At 50.6% G+C, this 21,154-nt stretch overlaps 1 protein-coding gene across 5 annotated transcripts in view; it reads left to right on the forward strand.

Annotated features, from left to right (window-relative positions):
• Positions 1-21,154, forward strand: part of Ift122 (intraflagellar transport 122) — a 73,321-nt gene that overhangs the window by 46,762 nt on the left and 5,405 nt on the right. For 3 of the 5 annotated variants that reach the window (XM_006506799.4, XM_006506797.2, NM_031177.4), the window contains 8 exons: positions 2,718-2,771; positions 5,655-5,816; positions 10,085-10,251; positions 12,291-12,462; positions 13,732-13,834; positions 15,767-15,907; positions 16,830-16,927; positions 20,211-20,311. In XM_006506799.4, coding sequence (XP_006506862.1) covers positions 2,718-2,771; positions 5,655-5,816; positions 10,085-10,251; positions 12,291-12,462; positions 13,732-13,834; positions 15,767-15,907; positions 16,830-16,927; positions 20,211-20,311 — 998 coding nt within the window. The remainder of the gene's footprint in view (positions 1-2,717; positions 2,772-5,654; positions 5,817-10,084; positions 10,252-12,290; positions 12,463-13,731; positions 13,835-15,766; positions 15,908-16,829; positions 16,928-20,210; positions 20,312-21,154) is intronic. The other 2 variants (XM_006506798.2, NM_001167763.1) reach the window with 1 other exon arrangement.

Genomic DNA, 21,154 nt, shown 5'->3' on the forward strand with positions numbered 1-21,154 from the left:
TAACCTTTCCTAGACTTATGAGTGCCCATCTGATAGATCAAGGGAGAAGAGTGAATGGCTTCCAGCCTCTCCTGTCCTCTTTCCCTGCTTTCTCTCCCATAGCCAAGTGGAGAGTCTCCTCTTGCCCAGGCTACTGATACTGAAGTACCTGCAGACATATGTGGTACCTGCCTCTTGTTAACAACAGAGCACACTTCAGAGCTGGGCTTTTTCCCAGCCTGTTCTCTCAGCCTGACTTCTCTATCCCTGCTTCTAAAATGCATAGCACTCTTCCTCTATTCTGTACTCACCTTGAGGCCTCCCCAGGCCTGGTAAAGGAGTTTGGAATAGCTGTGCAAATGCCAACCATATCACACAGAGTTGGAGGTGTCGCTGCTCAGTGGTAGAGCACTGGCTAGCATGCACAAGGCCCTGTCTCAATACACAGTGCATGAAGAAAAGTCAAGCTACCCAATAATTACCTACATATTTTTAGATCAGATAAGCATTGGGAAGTATTAGACTAGGGCTTTAGGAATTCAGGAGGGGGGAAGTTCCTTCTCCTGCCCCACCTAGAAATGCAAGCCTGTAAAGAATACCAATAGGTTTTCAGGGTGTCTTCGGGCTATAGCTAGAAATAAAGTTATATTCTCTAGTCAGTTACCCTTCACATCTAGAGCCTAAGAGCCAGCTCGTATTATTACTGCCCTGCTATAGAGCATGCGGCCAGATAAAGGGAACTGGAGCTGGGATATATCCTTCTCTTCATTTCATACCCCACCTCGCATCCCAGAACACTCAAGAATAGACACGAGCATATCAGATCGCTGGGTTCTTTGTTAAAATGGTATTTCTTTAGTCATTTTACTTGACAAATGAAAATTGTGTGTATATTTCTTGTGGGTAGCATGATATTTTGAAAAGTCGTAGAGCTTTGAGCATAGACTTTGACTGATGTTTTGTTTTAATCCTGAATCCTTGGCTTTTCTCTCCCCTGGGTGTCAGTCGGTTTTTCAGGACTCAGACTTGTGGAAGGAGGGGCCTGGCCTAGAAGGGTGCTCCCACTAGATGGCACAGGAGAGCTGCTTAGCTGCCAGCTCATCTGTTCCCTGCTCCCCACTTCCCTCTGTGGAAGTTACTCACAGTCTTGTGACTGACCACTCCGAATAGCACCCTGACTCTGCGGTATATCAAGGCTGAAGGATGCTAGTGACAGACTTATCAAATTCAGAAATCCAGTGCTCAGAACCAGACAGGCCCTTGAAGAGGTGTCACTTGCTTGCCTGACCACAAAGAAGGCTGCTGGATCCCATCCATAGGAAGGAAATAGCTCAAGGTCCTGTTGGGCTGAGACCAGAGTCTTTTTTTCCTACTCTGCCCATTACCAGGGACCTGCATCCATACATGGTTTAAAAAACACAAATCAGAAGGGCAGATTTTACTTTTGTCCACACTGCCTGACTGACCAGTTCCTCGCGGATACTGGGTACTGTGCAATGTGCTCGTCACCCCAGCTCTTCAGCAGAAATTCAAGGCCAGCCTAGGTAACATAGTCAGTCCCTGTTTCAGAAAGAAAGCCACTTGCCAGGCCTCTCCTGGGCAGTGCTTGCCTAATCCTGCCGTCTGCCACTGCTCATGCTCAGACAGGAAGAGTCGTCCCTAGGGAATCTGCCTCGTACTTGTGCGGTTGGCTCAGGGAGATTTAGCTCTCTGTTTAATTGGCCAAACTTCCCATTTCCAATGTGAACCCATGAACTAGGGAAGGGGACAGAGGCCAAGTGAAATTCCTGTGTCCCCGGCCTTTGAATAGATCCTGGCCCTGTAGAGTAGAAAGATGAAATCACCCTGTGGCCATCTGTGAGGCAGCCGGAAACGGGATGACATGATCATTTTCCCCCATTCTTCTAGCATAGAGGGTGCCTAGCAGTGGCCAAGGGCAGTTGTGCATCCTAAACCATGATGGCTCAGAAGCTGCTGCTCTGGGCATGTGTCAGTCCATTCCACATGGACAACACAGAAAGCACAGCTGGGTATAGATGTTGCCATCAGAGCACACAGAGGTTCAGTTCCCTTAAGTCTCTCATGGTACCCGAGAGCAGCAAAAAGCATTTCACTGGCACCAGTCTGCCGGACCCTCACAACCTTCTAGAAATCCATACATCAGAAGTTTGTACCCCTACTGGAGTGCAAGCAGGGGATGCGCATTCAGGATTAACATGCAAGTCTACTTTCTAGAGACCAGGAGATTATCCCCTACCGTCCTCTTTCAGAACTGCTCTTTCCCGAGCCTTTTCCTCCTCTCCCTGTGTGCCCTGTGAGTGAGCAGAGCTGTCTACTGCTTCCCATCCAAATCACAGGGAGAAGCGTGCAGGCTCTTGTCTCTGTGTCTTGCCTGCTCTGCAGATGCCATTGACTGGAATCAGCACGGCTTGCCTTTCCCTTATGAGCAGTATCTGGCAAGGGGTTCCACTGTAGACTGTAGGATCATAGTTCTGTTTTACTTAATCCCAAAATGATTGATGCTCCCAGGACTTCTTTACAGTTCTTTGTAAGGACTAATCCTTGAGATGAAGGCAGGATGAGCCTCTCTGGGTGGCACACCTCCCAAGCACACAATGATGACTCGAGCTTCCCTCCTCTGCTTGCTGGCTCTCTTTCTAGAGCTTGGTGTATCCCACCCCCATCAGCCTGTGGAGAACAAGAAGGCAGCTGACTCTATTCTTATTCCTTTCCCATAGGCCTTCACCAGAGTCCAGGACCTTCGATACCTAGAACTGATCAGCAGTATTGAGGTAACTGATGAAAGCATTTTCTGTCACAGGATGCAATGGCCTGTAATACTGAGGACACGAGGACAAAGGCCCTGTAGTCTGTTCTGGGGATAGAGTGGCCCAAGAGGCAACACCCGATTAACCACTTGGTAGTTGAATAAGGCGGAAGGTTTGGGTCTCTCTAAGCTCTGGTTCCTTGTCCTAAGATGGGATCTATACGCTAGGCAACAGTGATACTCACCTTTCATTCAAGCACTCAGGAGGCAGAGGCAGGTGGATCTCTGAGTTCAAGGCCAGCCTGGTCTACAGAGTGAGTTCCAGGACAGCCAGGCTACACAGAGAAACCTTGTCTCAAAAATCCAAGATGGGGGTCTATCCTGTGGTACTGCTGTAAGACAGTCAGACTCTTAGAACCTGGTATACCCCTCTGGAATGAGTAGCTGTTGCCATCCTCCTGACAGTGAATAAAGCATTTCCCAAATGTTCCCAGCATGGCCTACTAAGGCATCCTCCTGCCCAGAAGGCCTGCGGTAGGCTAAAGAATCTGGTCTGACTGCACCATTTATGGGTGATGGAAGACACTATTTTTAATTTCTGTGTATCTCGGTGCTGTCTGACTGTCTGTAAAAAAGGCATACATATTTCTTTCTCTTGAACAGATTTATTGTGAGGCTAAGGGAATGTGAGACACATTGGAGCTCCCAGATGGAAGCAGTGAAGAAATTGCAAATGTCTTGCCCCTCTAACTCAGTTTAGCAGAGTAAACGCTTATCGTGGGCCTCAGCCCTGTGTGGGGTGGGGGAGGAGAGGGGGTAGCAAGCGGAGCTGAGCTAGGGCAGACTACAATATGGTAGCTATTGTTCATTGAGTCTGTTCATGTGCAACCAAAGTATGAGCGACACATACAAGGTCCTTAGTGTGGTGAGCCAGGTGGTGGTGTCAGCCCTGTCCAGTGGGGGAGAGAGGAGAGGCAGGAGAGGATAGGCTGCATCTTCATGTTCAAAACCCCAGGGGAACTCAGACGCTTCCCTTGCTCTCCCTAAGCTTTGGCACGTTTGCCCTGTGAGCCCTCCCTGTCCCTTCTCCCCACACAGGTGGGCAAGGGCTGCTTGGCTGTCATTGCCTCATGCTGCTGGCTCTCAGGGACGATGCTCACCAGGGCTTGGTGTTAGCCATTGAGGTCTTCATCCAGATTTACAGAACATCACTTTTCCCTGCACAGAAGTAACTGGCCAGAGAGGACACTGACTTCCCATTTGTATGTCTTAGTTCAAAAGGTCCACTTTTGCTTATGATCTGTGAGCTGAGAATTGTGCTTAAGGAACTGTCTCTGAGGACAAGCAGAGAACACTCAATTGATCTCTTATGACTGTCCTGAGGCCTCAGCTTCTGGATTCTGGGGAGCCAGCATTAACCAGGGAGCTGTGTGCCTCAGTGGGTTCCTGTTGCATACCTGGGATGATAGCATCCTGGTGGCAGAATAATCCTTCCATATTGACAGTCCTTTACAAACATGCGCTTCTGTGGCCCACATTCCCCACAACTGACACCTATCTCACTACAAAAGTTCAGTTCACTCACAAGTTTTAGATGTCAGCTTATTTGGTTGATTAGCCTGCACTATGTGAAGGTTTAAAAATGATTCCTGTCACTGCTGAGGCATGTTGTCTCCAGCTGCGGAAACTTGTACCAGCTTGTCGAGAAGTTTGATTCCATGTCTCATCCCCCTCCAGTGTGATGTACTTGATAGGAAACAAGCAAACGGCAACTGCTGGGGCTGAGGGGCTGAGTGCTGGCAAGTGTTTACAAATACTGGAGCTTTAGACTAACACAGGCGGAAGGTGTGGGGAGGCTCCAGTGTGCATGCGCTTGCATGTACACACGTATGTGCACACCAGGTGTGTGTTAGGAACTCTGCGTCACACGTTATGAAGAGCGAGCTTTGTGTGACCTTGACCGTTACCTGTTGTGCATCTTACCTTCCTTCTCTACAACACTGCTGGTGCTGGGGTCACAAAGCAGTGGAATTCTCCTGTATGAAGTAGGCATTAGCGCACACAGTGTCTTAGAGTTTTTATTGCTGTGATAAAATACCCTAACCAAAAGCAACTTGGAAAGGAAAGGGTTTACTTCAGCTTAAATTTCCACATCACAACCCATCAATGAAGAAAGTCGGGGGCAGGAATCTGGAGCTGGGAGCTGGAACAAGGACTGTGAAGGAGTGCTACTCGATGGCTTGCTCCTTAGGCTTGCGTAGCTTGCTTTCTTATAGCACTCAGGAGTACCAGCCTGGGTTAGCACCACCCACAGTGAGCTGGACCTCCCCACATCAGTCAGAGAGCATGCCACAGGCTTACCCACAGGCCATTCTAGTGGGGTCATTTTCTCAACTGTGTCAAGTTGACATAAAACCAGCCAGTGCACAGAATATCTCCACAACTCTTAGAAACAGGAACATAGTCAGATTTGTGATTCTGTTTTATGGCTTCCATCTTGGTTGAAAATCCCAGACTTAGTCCTTGCTTGTTATCACTGTGGGTCACAGCTCTGCCACCCAGGTGTCTGGGCCTTTTGGAGCTCTTGAGAATGCAGGGGCTGTCCCCAACTCTGAGAGTGCACAATCCAGTGATTGCCTTGGGCAAGCACACAGGATAAAATTCCTGTGGAATTTCCACTGAGCAAACAAAGGTTTGCCTCTTGTTTGATCTTCAGTGGTCTGAAAAAAGAACATGTCTGCTTTTGTTGTTGAGCATTCCCAATGGAGACATAGGTGAGAGACATAGCAGTCTAGGAGCCAAGTGTAGGCTCCAGTAGGAAGACTCGAAATAGCAGCAGCTAGCCTTTGTAAAGGCTGCTTCCTGCCATGACTGTAGAGGCCATTTCCTGTGCTTCTAATTTTTCCAGGAGAGGAAGAAGAGGGGAGAGACCAACAATGACCTGTTTCTGGCAGATGTGTTTTCCTACCAGGGGAAGTTTCATGAAGCCGCCAAACTATACAAGAGGAGCGGGCATGAGAACCTCGCTCTCGACATGTATACTGACCTCTGCATGTTTGAGTACGCCAAGGTAATGTGCCCAACCTGCCACTAGCCGTCAACACTCTGACCTGCAGAAAATGACACAGACAGAAAATAGGGATGAGTCTGGGTGGTGGTGGTGCACACCTCTAATCCCAGCCTCAGGAGGCAGAGTCAGGTGGATCTCTGTGAGTGTGAGGCCCAACCAGTCTACAGAGTGAGTTCCAGGATAGCTAGGAATACACAAGAAACCCTGTTTTTTGTTTTTGTTTTGTTTTGTTTTTATTTTTGTTTTTGTTTTTGAGACAGGGTTTCTCTGTATAGCCCTGGCTGTCCTGGAACTCACTTTGTAGACCAGGCTGGCCTCGAACTCAGAAATCCGCCTGCCTCTGCCTCCCGAGTGCTGGGATTACAGGCGTGCACCACCACGCCCGGCAAGAAACCCTGTTTTTAAAACCCAAAAGTAAATAATAAATTAGTTAATAAAATAAAATCAAACGAGGGTGACCTAGGAAAAGGGTGGGCAGATTAATAAACAGGCCCTAAGCTGGATGTTAGAGTGACAGCACATTTGCAGTACCTGTCAGCAACAGCTGTGTGGGCTTTGAGCATGCCAGCATGATGCTGTCACCTGGTACTGAGAGCTGAGGGAAGTCTCCACAGATTCTCTCAGACCTGGGTCAGAAGCCACCAAGGTTTAGTATCCTGAGTGACAAGCTGATCCTACAAGGCAGTGCTGAGTCACTGAAGCCAGCACTCCCCAGAGAGCCTGCTCTAAGCTGCTTGAGTGCAGAGTGCTTACTGAGCCTGGCGGGAGGAGTGGCTCACTTATGATGGGTTATTCAGGAAGGTCCCCTTTTGCATCTGGAAGGTGGCCCCTGGGTTCTCTAGACTTTTGAAGGAGCTTCCTAGACACATGAGCCCCACTAAAGAGCCAGAGTTCTCCAGGTGTCAACAGCTTAGCCTCCAACAATGCTGAAAGCCTAGGTGTGAAACAGTGAGGTTCTTCCTTCCACAAAGGGGCTTGGAAGCCCTCAAAATTCTGTGGAGTCCTCAAGTCCTAGCCACAGCCAATCAGTGGCTGTTACTGCTAATCACCTAGCTCACAAGTCCCAAGTAGAACAGCTTCCCCATTCTTATTTGTGCCTAACCACAGTTGGTTTTTTCCTACCCATCTGTTAGATCTGTGACTCCTTCACAGAAGGATGAACCCGTGGGCTGCTCCTGGTCCCTCCCCTTCATACCTCAGATCTGGGCTCCAGGCTTCTGAAGCCTCTTCCGTAGCCTCTTCCACACTCCCACCCAAACACATCCAGCACTCTATGAGATGCTCTTTCCACTGAAAGGTGTAGATCCTAGGGGGAGAATTTAGGCACCACAGCCCCCAGCCCTGGTTGCTCTTTGAGACGAAGCCCTCAGAGCTGCTGGTGGGCCACTGTGGTGTGGTGCAGCCGAAATGCTGCCGGACATCCAGAGTGAAGTATGATTGTGGAACCCACAGTTCACCAGCGTGTGAAGACTAACAGAGCATAGCAGAGGTATAGTTCAGAACAATGCATAAAACCCCAACATGCCATGCTGTAGGGAGGAGTAGCCAGGCATGATGGTGCATGCCTTCAGTCTCAGTATGCAGAAGGCAGAGGCAGGCAGATCTCTGTGAGTTCAAGGAAAGTCTTGTCTACAGAGTGAGTTCCAGGACAGTCAGGGGCACATAGAGAGACCCTGTCAAATAAAATAAAATAAAATATGAAAAAAGAAAGATGAGGAGTGTGACTGAATTAAATCCACATCCAAGGATGTGCCTTCCTTTGTAGTAGAACAGGTACCCTGGGCTCAATTCCAGCGCACATACACATACACACGCACACACGCACATACTAGGGAAGTGGAGGGCCAGGCATGACTCCAGGGTGGATGCATTTAGACCTCTCTCTGGCCACCCCCGCCCCTTGGCTCCTTTCATCGTTCACCTGCACTTCCTGAACCCATGGCCTTCTACCCAGCAGTGCAGCCTGCTCATACACTCCATCTGGTGTGGGTCTCCATGAAGTTAAATACTCTGGGCTTGTTTTGATTTTAATTCTTGACCACAATTCCCAGCATGTTGGTTCCAACTCAAGCCTGCACACACACACACACACACACACACACACACACACACACACACACACACACACATCCCACCTTGGCTTGGTAGTCTGCATTTGGGAAATGTGTGCACACATACACATTATGTTGGGGGTGGGAGATACAGTGCTTATTAACATGGCATGTTTTTGTTTACTTGAAATTGCTTCCCAAGATTCAATCTGGTTTTTGGAAAAATTTTAAATTACATTCCCACGTACAAATAAATTGTATGTTTTCCGGACAAGTGACATGTTTATGTGGTGATAAGGGGATTATAATGCTCTTAACTCTTGCATAGTGCGTCCTTATCAGGAGCTCCGAGTATGAGAACCTTGTTCAGTCTCATTCATCACTCTGCACGGCCTCCTTCTGTCCACTCCAGGACAGAGTCTTTGCTGTGGCCCCCAGATAACGTGTAAATTGGCTTTATAGAACCAAAACGCCTTTGAAACCCCACTTGGTTGAGCTTTGAAGGAACTGTTCAGACTCAGCTTGAGTTAAGTCACAGCCTCTCCGTTGGCTGCTGGGGTGGAGGAGGTGTGCCTCCTGTCCCAGTGAGCTGTGTGCCCACATGGTTCACATGGGGAGGTGCCTCCCATTGTGGCCCCTGGCCTTTGACCTTTTCCCTATTTTATCTCACTGAGCACTCACTTGTCCCTTTGAAGGACAGTTTTGTGCTTTTATCATGCCCGTCTCTGTTGCTAACCTTATGCAGCTAGCTGAGCGGGAAAGCTCTGTGTGCATGAAGAGTTGATGTCATCATAACTGCCAAGAGGGAAGTGTGTCTGTAATAGCCCAAGCTAGGTGTCCTCCATGGCCGCTCCAGCCTCTTCTCTCTCTGCCCCAAGGGGAGGCAGAGGACAGCTGTAGGTGACCCTATCCTTATTTGTTCTGTAACAGGTAAAAGATGCCCTTCCTCCCCTTCCTGAATCATTTGGTTGTCTTAGACCAACCTAATATATGGTTTTAGGGGCTACATAATTACCCTGAAAGCGAACGGAAAAAGAAATGAGCTAATTGTTCAAGTGGGTTTCTGCATGCATTGACTGCACTTTCCTGACAAATGAGTGTTAATCTCAAGGAAAGGAATGCTTTTTTTATACTTAGTGAGGTTGACACAGAGCACTCTCTGTAGGGTATGTTCTCCTAAGACAAACCACTTCTCACAATGCAGATCTGCTCTTTATCTCTCAGTTCCCCATTTTGAAAAGCCCCACCTTGAAAAGTGTCAGCACTGAGGCAGCTTCAACAGTGGCAGCTCTGTCCTGAAAGGAGGCAACATTCTGAGGCTGTGTCTGGTGCGCTTTGGTGGGAACTTAGAGAGACAGCTGGTCGTGACCTGAGCAACACCCCCGTCACTGGGGTAAAAGGACTGGCCCTGCCCAGTCTCTGAATCCCCAGAAAGGACTATTTCTTTCATCTGTGGCTCCTGTCATCCCTTCTGCAAGATCTGATGTCACTCAGTTAAGAATGAACCACTGGGCAGCACTGGGAGGTAGAGGCAGGCAGATCTCTCTGAGTTCCAGGCCAGCCAGAGCAACACAGTAAGACCCTGCTTCAAAAAAAAAAGAGGGGGTGGGGATGAATCAAGGAGTGTTTTGTCAGCTCTGTCATAGACATATCTTAGGGGCAAAGCCAACAGAATAAGCCGAGTTCAGGCCACAGAACATCTGAGGAAAAGAGATGAGAAAAGCACTTCAGTGTGGCAGCAAAGGAAGGCACAAGGGACCAAGCGCAGAACTCTGCATCACTGTGTGTGCTTAAGTTTAAACCATGTGCGCAGCACCAGTCTGGGGCATCTGATGGCATCTCAGTGTGACTAGTGATTATAGGATTAGTATTTGTAATTTCCCAGACAGTCATGTTTCTACCCAACTGTGTGGAGGTCACAAATTAACCACTCCCAGCCCCCTCCCCGCAGAGTCAGTGAGGTGTTTAGAACAAGTGTGAAGGGAAGGAGACAGGGAGGGCACAGTCCTTGACATGTCCCTGCGCCCCAGAAGCACACTCCCTTCCTGGACACCTGGGACTAACCCACACACAGTCATCACACAGAGCCGGGCTCTCCTGCATCCTGCTCCTTTGCACAGCCAAGTGAAGCCCTCCCTCCCCTACTGGCTGGAGCTGACGTAATGCTGGCACAGGAAGTCCTAGTCCGGAACGGTTTTGTTTGTTGTGCTTCCTCAGGATTTCCTTGGATCTGGAGACCCTAAAGAAACGAAGATGCTCATCACCAAGCAGGCCGACTGGGCCAGAAACATCAATGAGCCCAAAGCTGCAGTGGAGATGTACATCTCAGCAGGGGAGCACGCCAAGGCCATAGAGATCAGCGGCAGCCATGGCTGGGTGGACATGTAGGTTCAGCTCTAGCTGTGGCAGCCATGGCTGGGCAGACATGTAGGTCCAGCCCTTGCCTGGCAACACTCGGCAGTCTGGTAACTCTTGAGTTTTTAACTAACAAGAGAAGAATGCTTTCTCTCAATATCTGCACCAAACATGAAAATGACTAGGTTCTCTGGGAGATAAAGAACTTGAACAAGGTATAGCACTGCCTTTGAGGAGTATCAGAAGGGGGTCGTAGGGACCTAGGGAACATACATAGGTGCCCCTCAGGAGCTGTGTTGACCTTACAGGCCTCAGATTATCCCTTGTGCCTCCAGATCAGTATCTCTACATTCATCTGGCAAATGAGGAAATCAAGCCTCAAGGGATTAATGTGTCCTCAAGGACCAAGCATCTGGAGAGCTGTAGGGCTAAGCCTTAGGCTGGCAGGGGTGGTTTCAGAGCCCCTAACACAGTGTGAGGGTACCAAGGTAGCACAAGAAGAGCCCTCAGGGGTGCCAGCTCTCTGGGAGGAACCATGGCATCTTCTCTTGAGTCCTTCCATGAAGTGGCCTTGCTGAACCTTCAGGTAGAGACAAGTAGAAGGGGAAAGCGCATAGGCAGGAGACACAGTAGGCCAGCAGGGATGGTGATGACTTGCGGTCGGTCCCAAGGGAGCATGGAGGAGCTGGAACAGAGAGGGAGCTAGATACAAAAGAATGGAGGAGGGGGCAGGCCACGTGATGGTTCCATCTTAGGACTTGGCACCCATCCTGCAGGTGAGTCAGAGCAAGGGGCACCTGAGGAGAGGGAGCTTATAAAGGCTACTAGTTGTTTAGGAGGTGACAGTGTGGTCCTCAGATACTAGCCCATGACATAGTTAGGCCCTAGAGAAGAGGAGAGGCAGGAGTGTGGGCCCCACAACAAGGGACCTGAGTGGCTACCCTACCCCCAATCTTCCCTTGTTTAGGAATCATATCAGAAAGACACAGGCTTAGATCTTAGATTGTGCCCCAAGAATTCTCTTCAAAAAGGGGGTGATGCTAAGGGAGCCAGGCAGGCGCATGGTCTCTACCTTTCCCACTAGTTTTTCATTTCAGTTTCATTTGCAAGTGCTATGTATTAAGTTCCCCTGGGGACACTTAACAAGTTGAAGGAAGAGACATTAAGTCTGTTCTGTCCCTCTCCTGGCAGTTCCAGGTACCTCTCCCCTAGGAATGTCAGTTTGGTGGGTAGGGCTCTTAGGCTCTGGAGGGCTGCCTGTGCTACCTTCCCCTAAAAACATGTCCTTTTTCTGCTAAGCAGTGTTATTTTTAGGTGCCATTATTATTCTAAGCGCAGACTGACAGGCCTTCCTGAGCCCGCCTGTCTGAGATTCGGATCTGTTACAGCCTCTTCTGTTCTCACATAAAGCAGGCTGGGTAGATTCCTCACCTTGCGAGGGCTGCTTTACCCCAAATCCTGGGCTGGCTAGACCCACATTGAATCCAGCCATGTACTGGCGAGCAGTAGGAAGGTGATCACTATTGGGAAGTGACTGGGCCTTGGGGACGTCCCCTGGAGTGAGGACACATTTGTCAGGACAGGGCTCACATTTGTCACTTCCTCCAGTGTGTCAGTTGCTGAGGCAGCCTCATGCCCCAGCCTCTACTTTCCTGTGGGAATTCCTGACAGTGCTGGAACAAGCACCCCGGCCCTTCCTGCTGTGGGGTCTTGGGCCACCCTTACATAGATTCAAACTCAAGTCATCTCATTGTTTGCGATGGTGGGAGGGTGAGAAAGATGATACGGAGTCTCATGAGTCCACCTCAGTATCTGGAGTGGACCCCAGGGCTTCCTGATAGCTTTATTCCTGGGGTCAGGGATGTACGGCATGGGCAGTGTCCCCAGTTGCAGTCACTCTTGGCTCTGCCATTGCTTTTGGATGGTGCATCCATTCTTTCCATATCTGCCTGTGAAGCCCTTCCCAGGGGCCATAGCATATTAGCATTGGACAGAGCAGAATGAACTGGCACAGAGCCTGCCCTTGAGGGTACCGGAGGCCTCACAGCCGTCCTCCCCACCTCTCCAGGTTGATAGACATTGCTCGGAAGCTGGACAAGGCTGAACGGGAGCCCCTGCTCATGTGTGCTTGCTACTTTAAGAAGCTGGACAGTCCTGGCTATGCTGCTGAGACCTACCTGAAGATCGGGGACCTGAAGTCTCTGGTGCAGCTGTATGTGGACACCAAGCGCTGGGATGAGGTGAGAGAGAGCACACTTGCTGGGCAGGTAGGGGCTAAGATGGAGAGAAACTGTCCACATGATGGAGGTCATTGCCTCAAAGTCTCTGAGCCAGAATATCCTAGAGGACCTTTTCCACTAAACTTCCCATTTTTTTTCACTCATTCATTCATTCATTCATTCATTCAGAAAAACTGATACAGGGTGCCAGCTCTAGGCCAGCCCCACGACAGGCACTAGGGATATGTCAGCATGACAGCCCCAGCACCTGCTGCTGGTCTGAGCTGCCTCTGGCCAGCACCACAGCCTCAGGCTCACCTCTGAAGAAGGGGCAACCAGTCTGGCATTAAAAACCTATGTGGCATTTTGGCAGAAAATACCAACCGTATTTTTCAGATACAAGCTACCAGAGCTATTTCTAGGGCAGTTGCTCCCTGCCCCTGTCCTCTTCCCAGTCTTGACTGCTGTGTGAGAGGACCAGAGAGAAGAATCAGCCAGGCAAATCAGAGAGACAGCTGTCCTGGGGCCAAGGCTGGCTAGGCAGCTAGGGCAGAGCCCCTCTGTGCCTGGGTCCATGCCTGTGCCTTGGAGAGAGTGTCACCTGAAGAGAATTAGTGCCATCCACCCGCCATGACAGTCTTCTTACAGAGCTATAGCAAGGCACTACCTAAGTATAAGCAGCCTGGCTCCTGTCTGCCCTCCTGGTGGCTCAACTTCCTGAGGTGACAGGTCACTGACAAGAAAAACAGGCCAGGTTGGAAGCTCCTCAAGGCACAGGTTATCCAGCTGTGGCAGTTAGCATGTCTTAGACCCTCCATGCCCTGTCTACCGCTCTCCTGCCTAGGCAGGTGGGCTGCGGCTTTAATGAAGCAGTCACTGAGTCCCATGCAACATTGTCCTCAGTCCTCTCTGACAGCTAGTGATGACGCTGCTGTCAATCCTGTTTCCTTAGGTGTCGCCTACAATTAAAAGAAATCTGTTTGCCACGCTACAGGAGCCCACGCAAACCCTCAAAATAAAATGTTTCCGATTTTGTGCTGCTTCTGTGGTCCAGAAACAGACTGTGTTGTTATTGAATCCAGTCGGTTGCATATTGCCGTTAATTGCCTTTTGTTTTCAAAGAGCTGGTTTGTTTTTGTGTTGCTGGGGGTGGTTGGAGGGGGAGACGCTCTCCCCCTCTGAGTTGTCAGGCTGGCAAAATATGACATCCCTAACAGATTCAGCCAAGTGCCACATTGTCAGGGGTGGCAGGGGGCCCGCTTCATTAAGACTGCCTCTTCCTCCTCCTAGGCCTTTGCGTTAGGTGAGAAGCACCCGGAGTTCAAGGATGACGTCTACGTGCCCTACGCGCAGTGGCTGGCGGAGAACGACCGCTTTGAGGAAGCCCAGAAAGGTAGGCCACACAGCACACTGTGAAAGGGCTGGGGAGGCTACTGAGGCATGGTATAGAGGCCGCCTGGCCCCTTCCTTCCTCAGCAGGTCCCAGGACAAGTACCTTCATCCTGGCTCATGATGTGTGTGCTAGTGAAAGACTTTAGAATAAGGACAGGAACATTGAGGCCACGCCCCCTGGGCCCATTGCATGACCTTCTTCCAGGACCCCAGACAGGCCCTTGCTCTTTAGCAGGTCCCTGTTAACCTTGCAAAGCACCTGCACCTGTGCCTTCCCTTTGGTCTTCGGGATGCTCTCTGGCATGGACACCTCGGTTATTTACATTTGCCAGTGAGGAAACTGATGTTGAAGGAGATAAAGGAGTTTGCCTGTAGTCCTCTGGCTGGGAAGCTGCAGCGATGTTACTTGATTGAGCCAAGGTATACATTGTCAGGACAAAGTGAGAGGGCAGCCCTTGCTGTCTAGCAGAGTCTCACCTTCATTTTCCTCTACTGAGAATGAAATGGGCTTTGTTTCTGACTCAGGCAAGCCAAGCAGCCTCTCTGCCCCTTGGTGCTTCTGTTGGTGAAATGAGCCGTACACAGGGTGTGACGGCATCTGAAATAGAAGCCAAGGCAAGTATGGCACATTAACCGACAGCGTTCATCATCAGTTAGCGATGTGACCGCCTTCGCTGTGGCAGGTGCTGGCTGGGCACTTAACCTGCATAACCTTGAATCTTGCCAACAGCCCTGCAGAGTTGCAGAGGCTCCATGTGCTGTGTGAAGCTAGCGAGCAGCAGAGCCGGAATTGAATCAGATCTGTCCAACTGGGAGCCTAATTCTTACGCCTGTTTAGAAAGTCTCCTAATTGAAGTGGGTGGGTCATATTCCATAGCATCTCATTTACACTTGTGTGTGGTAGCAGTTACCACCTCCTGACACACTGCAGAACAAATGTCCCCTGTTGGAGCTCCTTGGTTAAAAGCCCCTGTGAAGGACAGCGCGTTCTCTACCGCCTCAGCATTTACAGAGCACCCAGTTGCTGAAGTGTCTGCATGTTTGGGCAAAACACATCAACCTATCCATCTGTCTTTGTCGCCCTTCCAAGAATCCATCGCCATAGTAACTTGGTACTCAGACAAGAGATAGAAGATGAGAATGAACCAAGGCCAGACCTTTCCTTCTCTGCAGGTTGAAGATGTAGGTCATTTGGATGCTCACACATGGTCAGGTGTCAGAGCTCTGACTTAGTCTTCTGGCAGCCCCAGGGTCCCCAGAAATTTGCCACATGGTGGTGAGGGGTGCAGGAAATTTCTGCTAGCCATAGGCTTGTTTTTATAAATGTCTGGTTTTGCAAGCTGAGCCAGATCTTTCGAGGTTGGTATCTGAAAGCACTCAGCTTAAGGTGGGTTCAGTACTGGGCTGGCTTCTGTTCTTTGACCTTGGGCATGATGTTTTATCTCTACCTGGAAAAGCCCATCATTCTCATGTAAGGGGGGTGGGGCTGTTCTCCATCTTTAGAATTTTGTCCTGAGGATTCGGTGTATAATTAATAGTGAAGGGATTTTGTGAACCACCAGGCTCCATAGTGGGACCTGCTAGTGCTACCCAGGAGTGAAAAAGTCTCAGTCTGGAGTGGAGTGGAGTGGAGTGGCGTCCAGTTCCCTGTGTGCAGTGCCAGGCTTCGGTGCTTCAGGTTTTCTCTCTGCTGTGCCTTGCTAAAGTAGGTTGCCATTTCCCAGCCAAAAGGAGTGTATCTCCCCGTGCTTATTTCAGGATGTAGCCTTGGTTATTTATAGCCTGCGGCCTGAGAGGCACATCTCGGCAGCGAGGCATCCCAGATGCTCCGATGAGTGGCCTGCCTCCCTCTTGAGCAGTCTCGTGTAAGCCCTGCAGCCTCCCTGCTCCATGCTGACTCCCTATGACATGCGTGTGCTTTCATGGCCCTTAGCCTTCCACAAGGCCGGGAGGCAGGGAGAAGCAGTCCGGGTGCTGGAGCAGCTCACGCACAATGCTGTGGTGGAGAGCAGGTTTAACGACGCTGCCTATTATTACTGGATGCTGTCCATGCAGTGCCTCGACATGGCTCAAGGTGAGTGAGCAACAGCCGGCTGGCCTCTTCCCTGGCCCCTCTTTAGCATCAGATAAAATCAGAAGAGCAGAGCTGTTTCATTAAAGCACTGGGCTTGTTTATTGAGTGTTTTGTCCCCGAGCCTGCCTTGCAATGGCACAATCTGGCCTGTCATCTCTTTCAAGTTTGCCTGTAAGTAGGACTTGCTGGCAGTCTGTCTTCTGGGTAGGAGGTCCCACCCTGCATTGCTAATTCAGAGCATCTCCCTCTCTTGCTACCTGGGAGCCTGGAGCTGGGCCCAAGTGAGCCCTGGCTTAAAAAAAAAATTTTTTTTAATTAAATGAAAAGATGAAGAGATCACTTTACAATAACTCACTCCAGACTCTCCCTCATCCCAGGCAGGAGGACAGTTTCAGACTTGCTTTCATTCATGTGGCTTCCCATGATCCCCTGGCAAGTTCTGAAGGAGGTAGCTGTACCCAAGGCTGTGTGCAGTAGTGGAAGGGCACTGGATGCAGAGTGTGCAGGGCGACAGTGTGCCCTGAAGTCACAGCTGCCAGGCCCAGGTGCCAGGTGGGGTTTTTCTGTCCTGGCCATTGATGTGCATCTCAGATAAATGGCTGACAAGCCCAGGTGCAGCGTGAGCACAGAGAGCCAGGGAAGATGCCATCTGCCCATCCCACCAGGATCCTTTGGTGTGTTTCCACTGCTGGGCATAACAGGTGCTGACCCAGTGGACAGGGCTGGGAGGGATCTATGCTTAGGTGTTTCCTGGCCAGGAGCTCTGCCCAGCTAAGGCCTACTGTCATCCAGGATGGACTACTCTTAAGCAGGACACTTGTCCATCGCTGCCCTCTTGGCCCCTAGCCAAGGAGCAGCATAGGAGGAAAAGATATCACTTGACACATTTCCCCTCCTTCCCTCCCGTGCTCCTCCCACACAGCAGATCCTGCCCAGAAGGACGCGATGCTGGACAAGTTTCACCACTTCCAACACCTGGCTGAGCTGTACCATGGCTATCAAACCATTCACCGATACACGGTAGGGTGACAAGGAGACTGGTGTAGCACCTTCGGTGTCACATGCTCAGCAAGGGCCTCAGAGAGATGGGGTATGTGATGAGCTGCCCAGAAGCCCTGCCCTTCTCGGGAGGGAAGCGCTGCTCCCTCACCTGCCACGGGGCTCGGAATTACAGTACAGGGCTGAGCCTTTCCAGTTTCGAGTTCACTATTTGATGCCTCTCTAGATCAGCAAAGGCTCAAGTTCTGTCTTTGGCCCTCAGTCTCCTCTGTAAAACAAGAGGGCTAGCCTGATCCCAAAGACACACAATTAGTTAAGACCATTCCCTGATGTTTGTTTTGTTTCTGGTTTTTTTTTTTTGTTGTTGTTGTTGTTGTTATTTGTTTTGAGACAGGGTTTTTCTGTGTAACAACCCTAGCTGTTTTAGAACTTGCTTTGTAGACCAGGCTAGCCTCAAACTCACAGAGATCTGTCTGCCTCTGCCTCCCTAGTGCTAAGATTGAAGGTGTGTGCCACTACTACCCAGCCCCATTCCATGATTCCTTTGATAAGGCCTTGTTGGTACCATCTGCCTCATGCTGTGTCTCCACAGCCCTCCAGTCTTAATTTTTTTTAAATATTTATTTATTATATGTAAGTACACTGTAGCTGTCCTCAGACACTCCAGAAGAGGGAGTCAGATCTTGTTATGGATGGTTGTGAGCCACCATGTGGTTGCTGGGATTTGAACTCCTGACCTTCGGAAGAGCAGTCGGGTGCTCTTACCCACTGAGCCATCTCACCAGCCCCAGCCCTCCAGTCTTGATTAACCCACTCTGAACTTATCCTGTGGCAACAAGCTGGGCCCCACCAGGGTCCCCCGGCTCCCATTAGCAAGTTCCTGCTCTGTGTTGTAGGCTTTGTCATATGGACTGATATCATCCTTCAGCCACACTATGAGATAAGTACCTCTGCAGATGAGGAATGCCAGGTGCCACACAGAGAAGAGCCATAGTGTCCCCTGACCCATGGGGCCCATCAGTAAGTGGCAGAGCCTGGGCTTGAGTCTCTGCTGATTGCAGTCTGTGCTCTCAGCTTCTAGGATGTGGGTTCACAAGCTATCTCTGGATGCCTGGGTGTCCCACTCTGATGTGTGACTTGGGAAATCCTGCATATCTGTGCTTAGTCTCCATCTCTATGGAATGGAGATGGTAGCTGGGGTAGCTCAGAGGGCCCAGTGCATTCACTTTGGAAATGTGACTCTGGTCCCCTTTCTACCTCAGGTTTCAGAGCAGCTTCTATAGGAGACCGCTCACCTCCGTCCAGTGTCAGAGGCCCTGCTTTCCCCAAGAGTCCCGCTCCTTGTCTGTGTTCTCTCTGCACTGTCCAAGTCTCAGGGAAACATTGGGTCCCACTTGGCCTATTCTTTGCACTGGGACCATCTCTTTGCCAGCAGCATCTATGGGCTCAAGCAGACCCGTCTTTCATTTAGGCCCCTTGTCTCAAACAGCTGAGAAACTATGAAGATGGGCGCTGGTGTTGGAGGCAGTCCAGCCTAGGCTGGGTGTGCTGAGCTGCCTTGGGTGCCTAGCCCTGGTCTTCTGATTGCCAGCTCTCGGGCTTCTCCCTGCTCACTGTGTCTGTGCAGGGGTCTTCTCACCTAACAGCTGAGCTCTGTTCTTGATGCACATGGTACTGAGCTAGGGGCCACCCATGGGCCCCAGGCTGGCATCCAGGCCTAAGCTTTGGGCTATTCCCCCAACCAGTGCCTGTGTGTGACAGTCCCTGTGATGAGGCCTGGGACACAGTGATAAGCAAGACATAGTCCCTGCCACAAGAAACCCCACCCCCACCCCCTATAGTAAGCAGGACAGCCCCTCATGGGAAAAGCTTTGAGGTGGCTTCTTTGAGAGGAGGTGATCCCTCCACCAAAGAGGGGCACAAGTGAAGAAGGGGAGGGGAAAGGATTTGTGGCAGGCAGACTATGGTCTGGCAAAGGCCTGGTGGCCAGCACAGTGGAGGAGTTGACATTGGGGCCAAGCAGGAGCCGCTCCTAAGAAGGCAGAGAGGAGGTGCGCACGCCTTTAATCCCAGCACTCGGGAGGCAGAGGCAGGCGGATTTCTGAGTTCGAGGCCAGCCTGGTCTACAAAGTGAGTTCCAGGACAGCCAGGGCTACACAGAGAAACCCTGTCTCAGAAAAACAACAACAAAAAAAATAAATAAATAAATTAAAATTAAAGAAAAAAGAAGGCAGAGAGGGACACAGATTTTTCCTGCGGCTCATTGCTTCTTCCCTAGAGAAGCATTGGTGACCCAGACTATTGCTTCCCTAGGCCTGGACTCTTCCAGCTCACACCCAGGAGAGCACGAGTTTCTTTCAGTTCCTGGAGCCAACAGAAACTGTAGAAATGCAAATGGGCAAACCAGCACTCAGGAGATGGAGGCAGGACGGTCATCCTAGCTACCTAAGGGAGATTCAGGCCAACCTAAGATAAAGACCTTTTCTCAAAAGCAAAAAGGAGGAAAGGGGAAAAAACAAACAAACAACCCCTGAAAGAAATGTAACTAGGAATTCAGGAGAAGTCACTGGGCTCTGAACCAAAGTAGAAAGTCACTTCTCTCAGCTTTGGGCCTCATGAGGGCCTGTCCTGGTGGCTGTTACAGAGGTCCTAAACCTTTACGGAGAGCTTCCAGTGGGCGGGAGCTGGCCAGCCTGTGAACATCTGAAGTTTGCACTTGTAGCTAGATTGCAGTGTCAGGCTCCCTCAAAGCAGGTCTTCATGCACAGGCCTTCCCTGATGGGGTGGGCTGTACTGCAGGCAGCCCCCGAGTACAGGTCTGTTCATGGCCAGTGGTCATGGAGACCTGTTAGAGCTTGGGCCAGCCTGGGCACTGTGTGCCTTTGGTGGCACATTTTGCTTCGGTAGCTGTTGAAGAATAAAGAAGAGCCTTACTGTGTCCTGCAGGAAGGAGTTAAGCTCCCCACTAGGTCATGTCCTCATTCCCAGAAAGGCCTTGAGCTCAGGAAGCAGAGCATCCCCAGGGACACCAGAGCTGAGAGAAGCACATTCTTCAGGGTTGAGGGGTCAGCTCTGAGTTCGAATCTCCACTCTGCCCTAGTCTTCGAGTAACATGGGCTGTCCTTTATCAGGACACATTCCTCTCTGGTACAGTGTGACTGAAAGTAATGGCCCACAAGCCTGTGTTGAAAGCTAGTGGGGCCAGCTGTGGTGGCGGGCATGCGGTGATGGCCGGCATGCGGTAGGTGGTCAGTGTGCCCTACTCATTCCAGTGGGGATCGTTATACCTGTTCTTTTGCTGCAGGAGGAGCCATTCAGCTTTGACCTCCCTGAAACCCTCTTCAACATCTCCAAGTTCTTGCTGCACAGCCTGACCAAGGCCACCCCCTTGGGTATCTCCAAAGTGTATCCTCCCCCACCTCCCTCCCTGCCCGCTGTCTAATGGCCCCAGTGCTCCACAGAGCACTTTACTGGCAGAAGCTCCTCTCTTAGCAGCCACTGGGGAGTGGGGAAAGGCTCGGCTGGGCAGCTGAGCAGCCAGTGCCAAGGGGAGCTTGGCTTTCAGGGTTGTCTAGCTGTGCCTAGTCTGCAATCCTGATCAGCACCTGTCCCAGGCCTCCCAGAACCCACAAAGGAGGGTGGGACTGAGAACTGGAAGCCTTCTGGATCTGGACCATGTCAGTCAAGGTGACAAAGCTGTCATCTAGTAGGGGTGACAAGAGGCAAGACTGTTTCTGAGATTTGTACCCTGTGCCCAAAAGTAAGACAGAGGTAAGGCTGGGTCTAGTCAGGGGCAGCAAGAAAGACTGTAGATAGGTCGGGGGCTATAGCAGGGAAGACTGTAGATAGGGCGGGGGCTATAGCAGGGAAGACTGTAGATAGGGTGGGGCTATAGCAGGGAAGACTGTAGATAGGGTGGGTTCTATAGCAGGGAAGACTGTAGATAGGGTGAGGGCTATAGCAGGGAAGACTGTAGATAGGGCAGGTGCTATAGCAGGGAAGACTGTAGATAGGGCGGGGGGCTATAGCAGGGAAGACTGTAGATAGGGCAGGTTCTATAGCAGGGAAGACTGTAGATAGGGCGGGTGCTATAGCAGGGAAGACTGTAGATAGGGCGGGGGCTATAGCAGGGAAGACTGTAGATAGGGCGGGTGCTATAGCAGGGAAGACTGTAGATAGGGTGGGGCTATAGCAGGGAAGACTGTAGATAGGGTGGGTTCTATAGCAGGGAAGACTGTAGATAGGGTG

The sequence above is a fragment of the Mus musculus genome, chromosome 6, assembly GCF_000001635.26.
Source record: "Mus musculus strain C57BL/6J chromosome 6, GRCm38.p6 C57BL/6J".
NCBI lineage: Eukaryota > Metazoa > Chordata > Mammalia > Rodentia > Muridae > Mus > Mus musculus.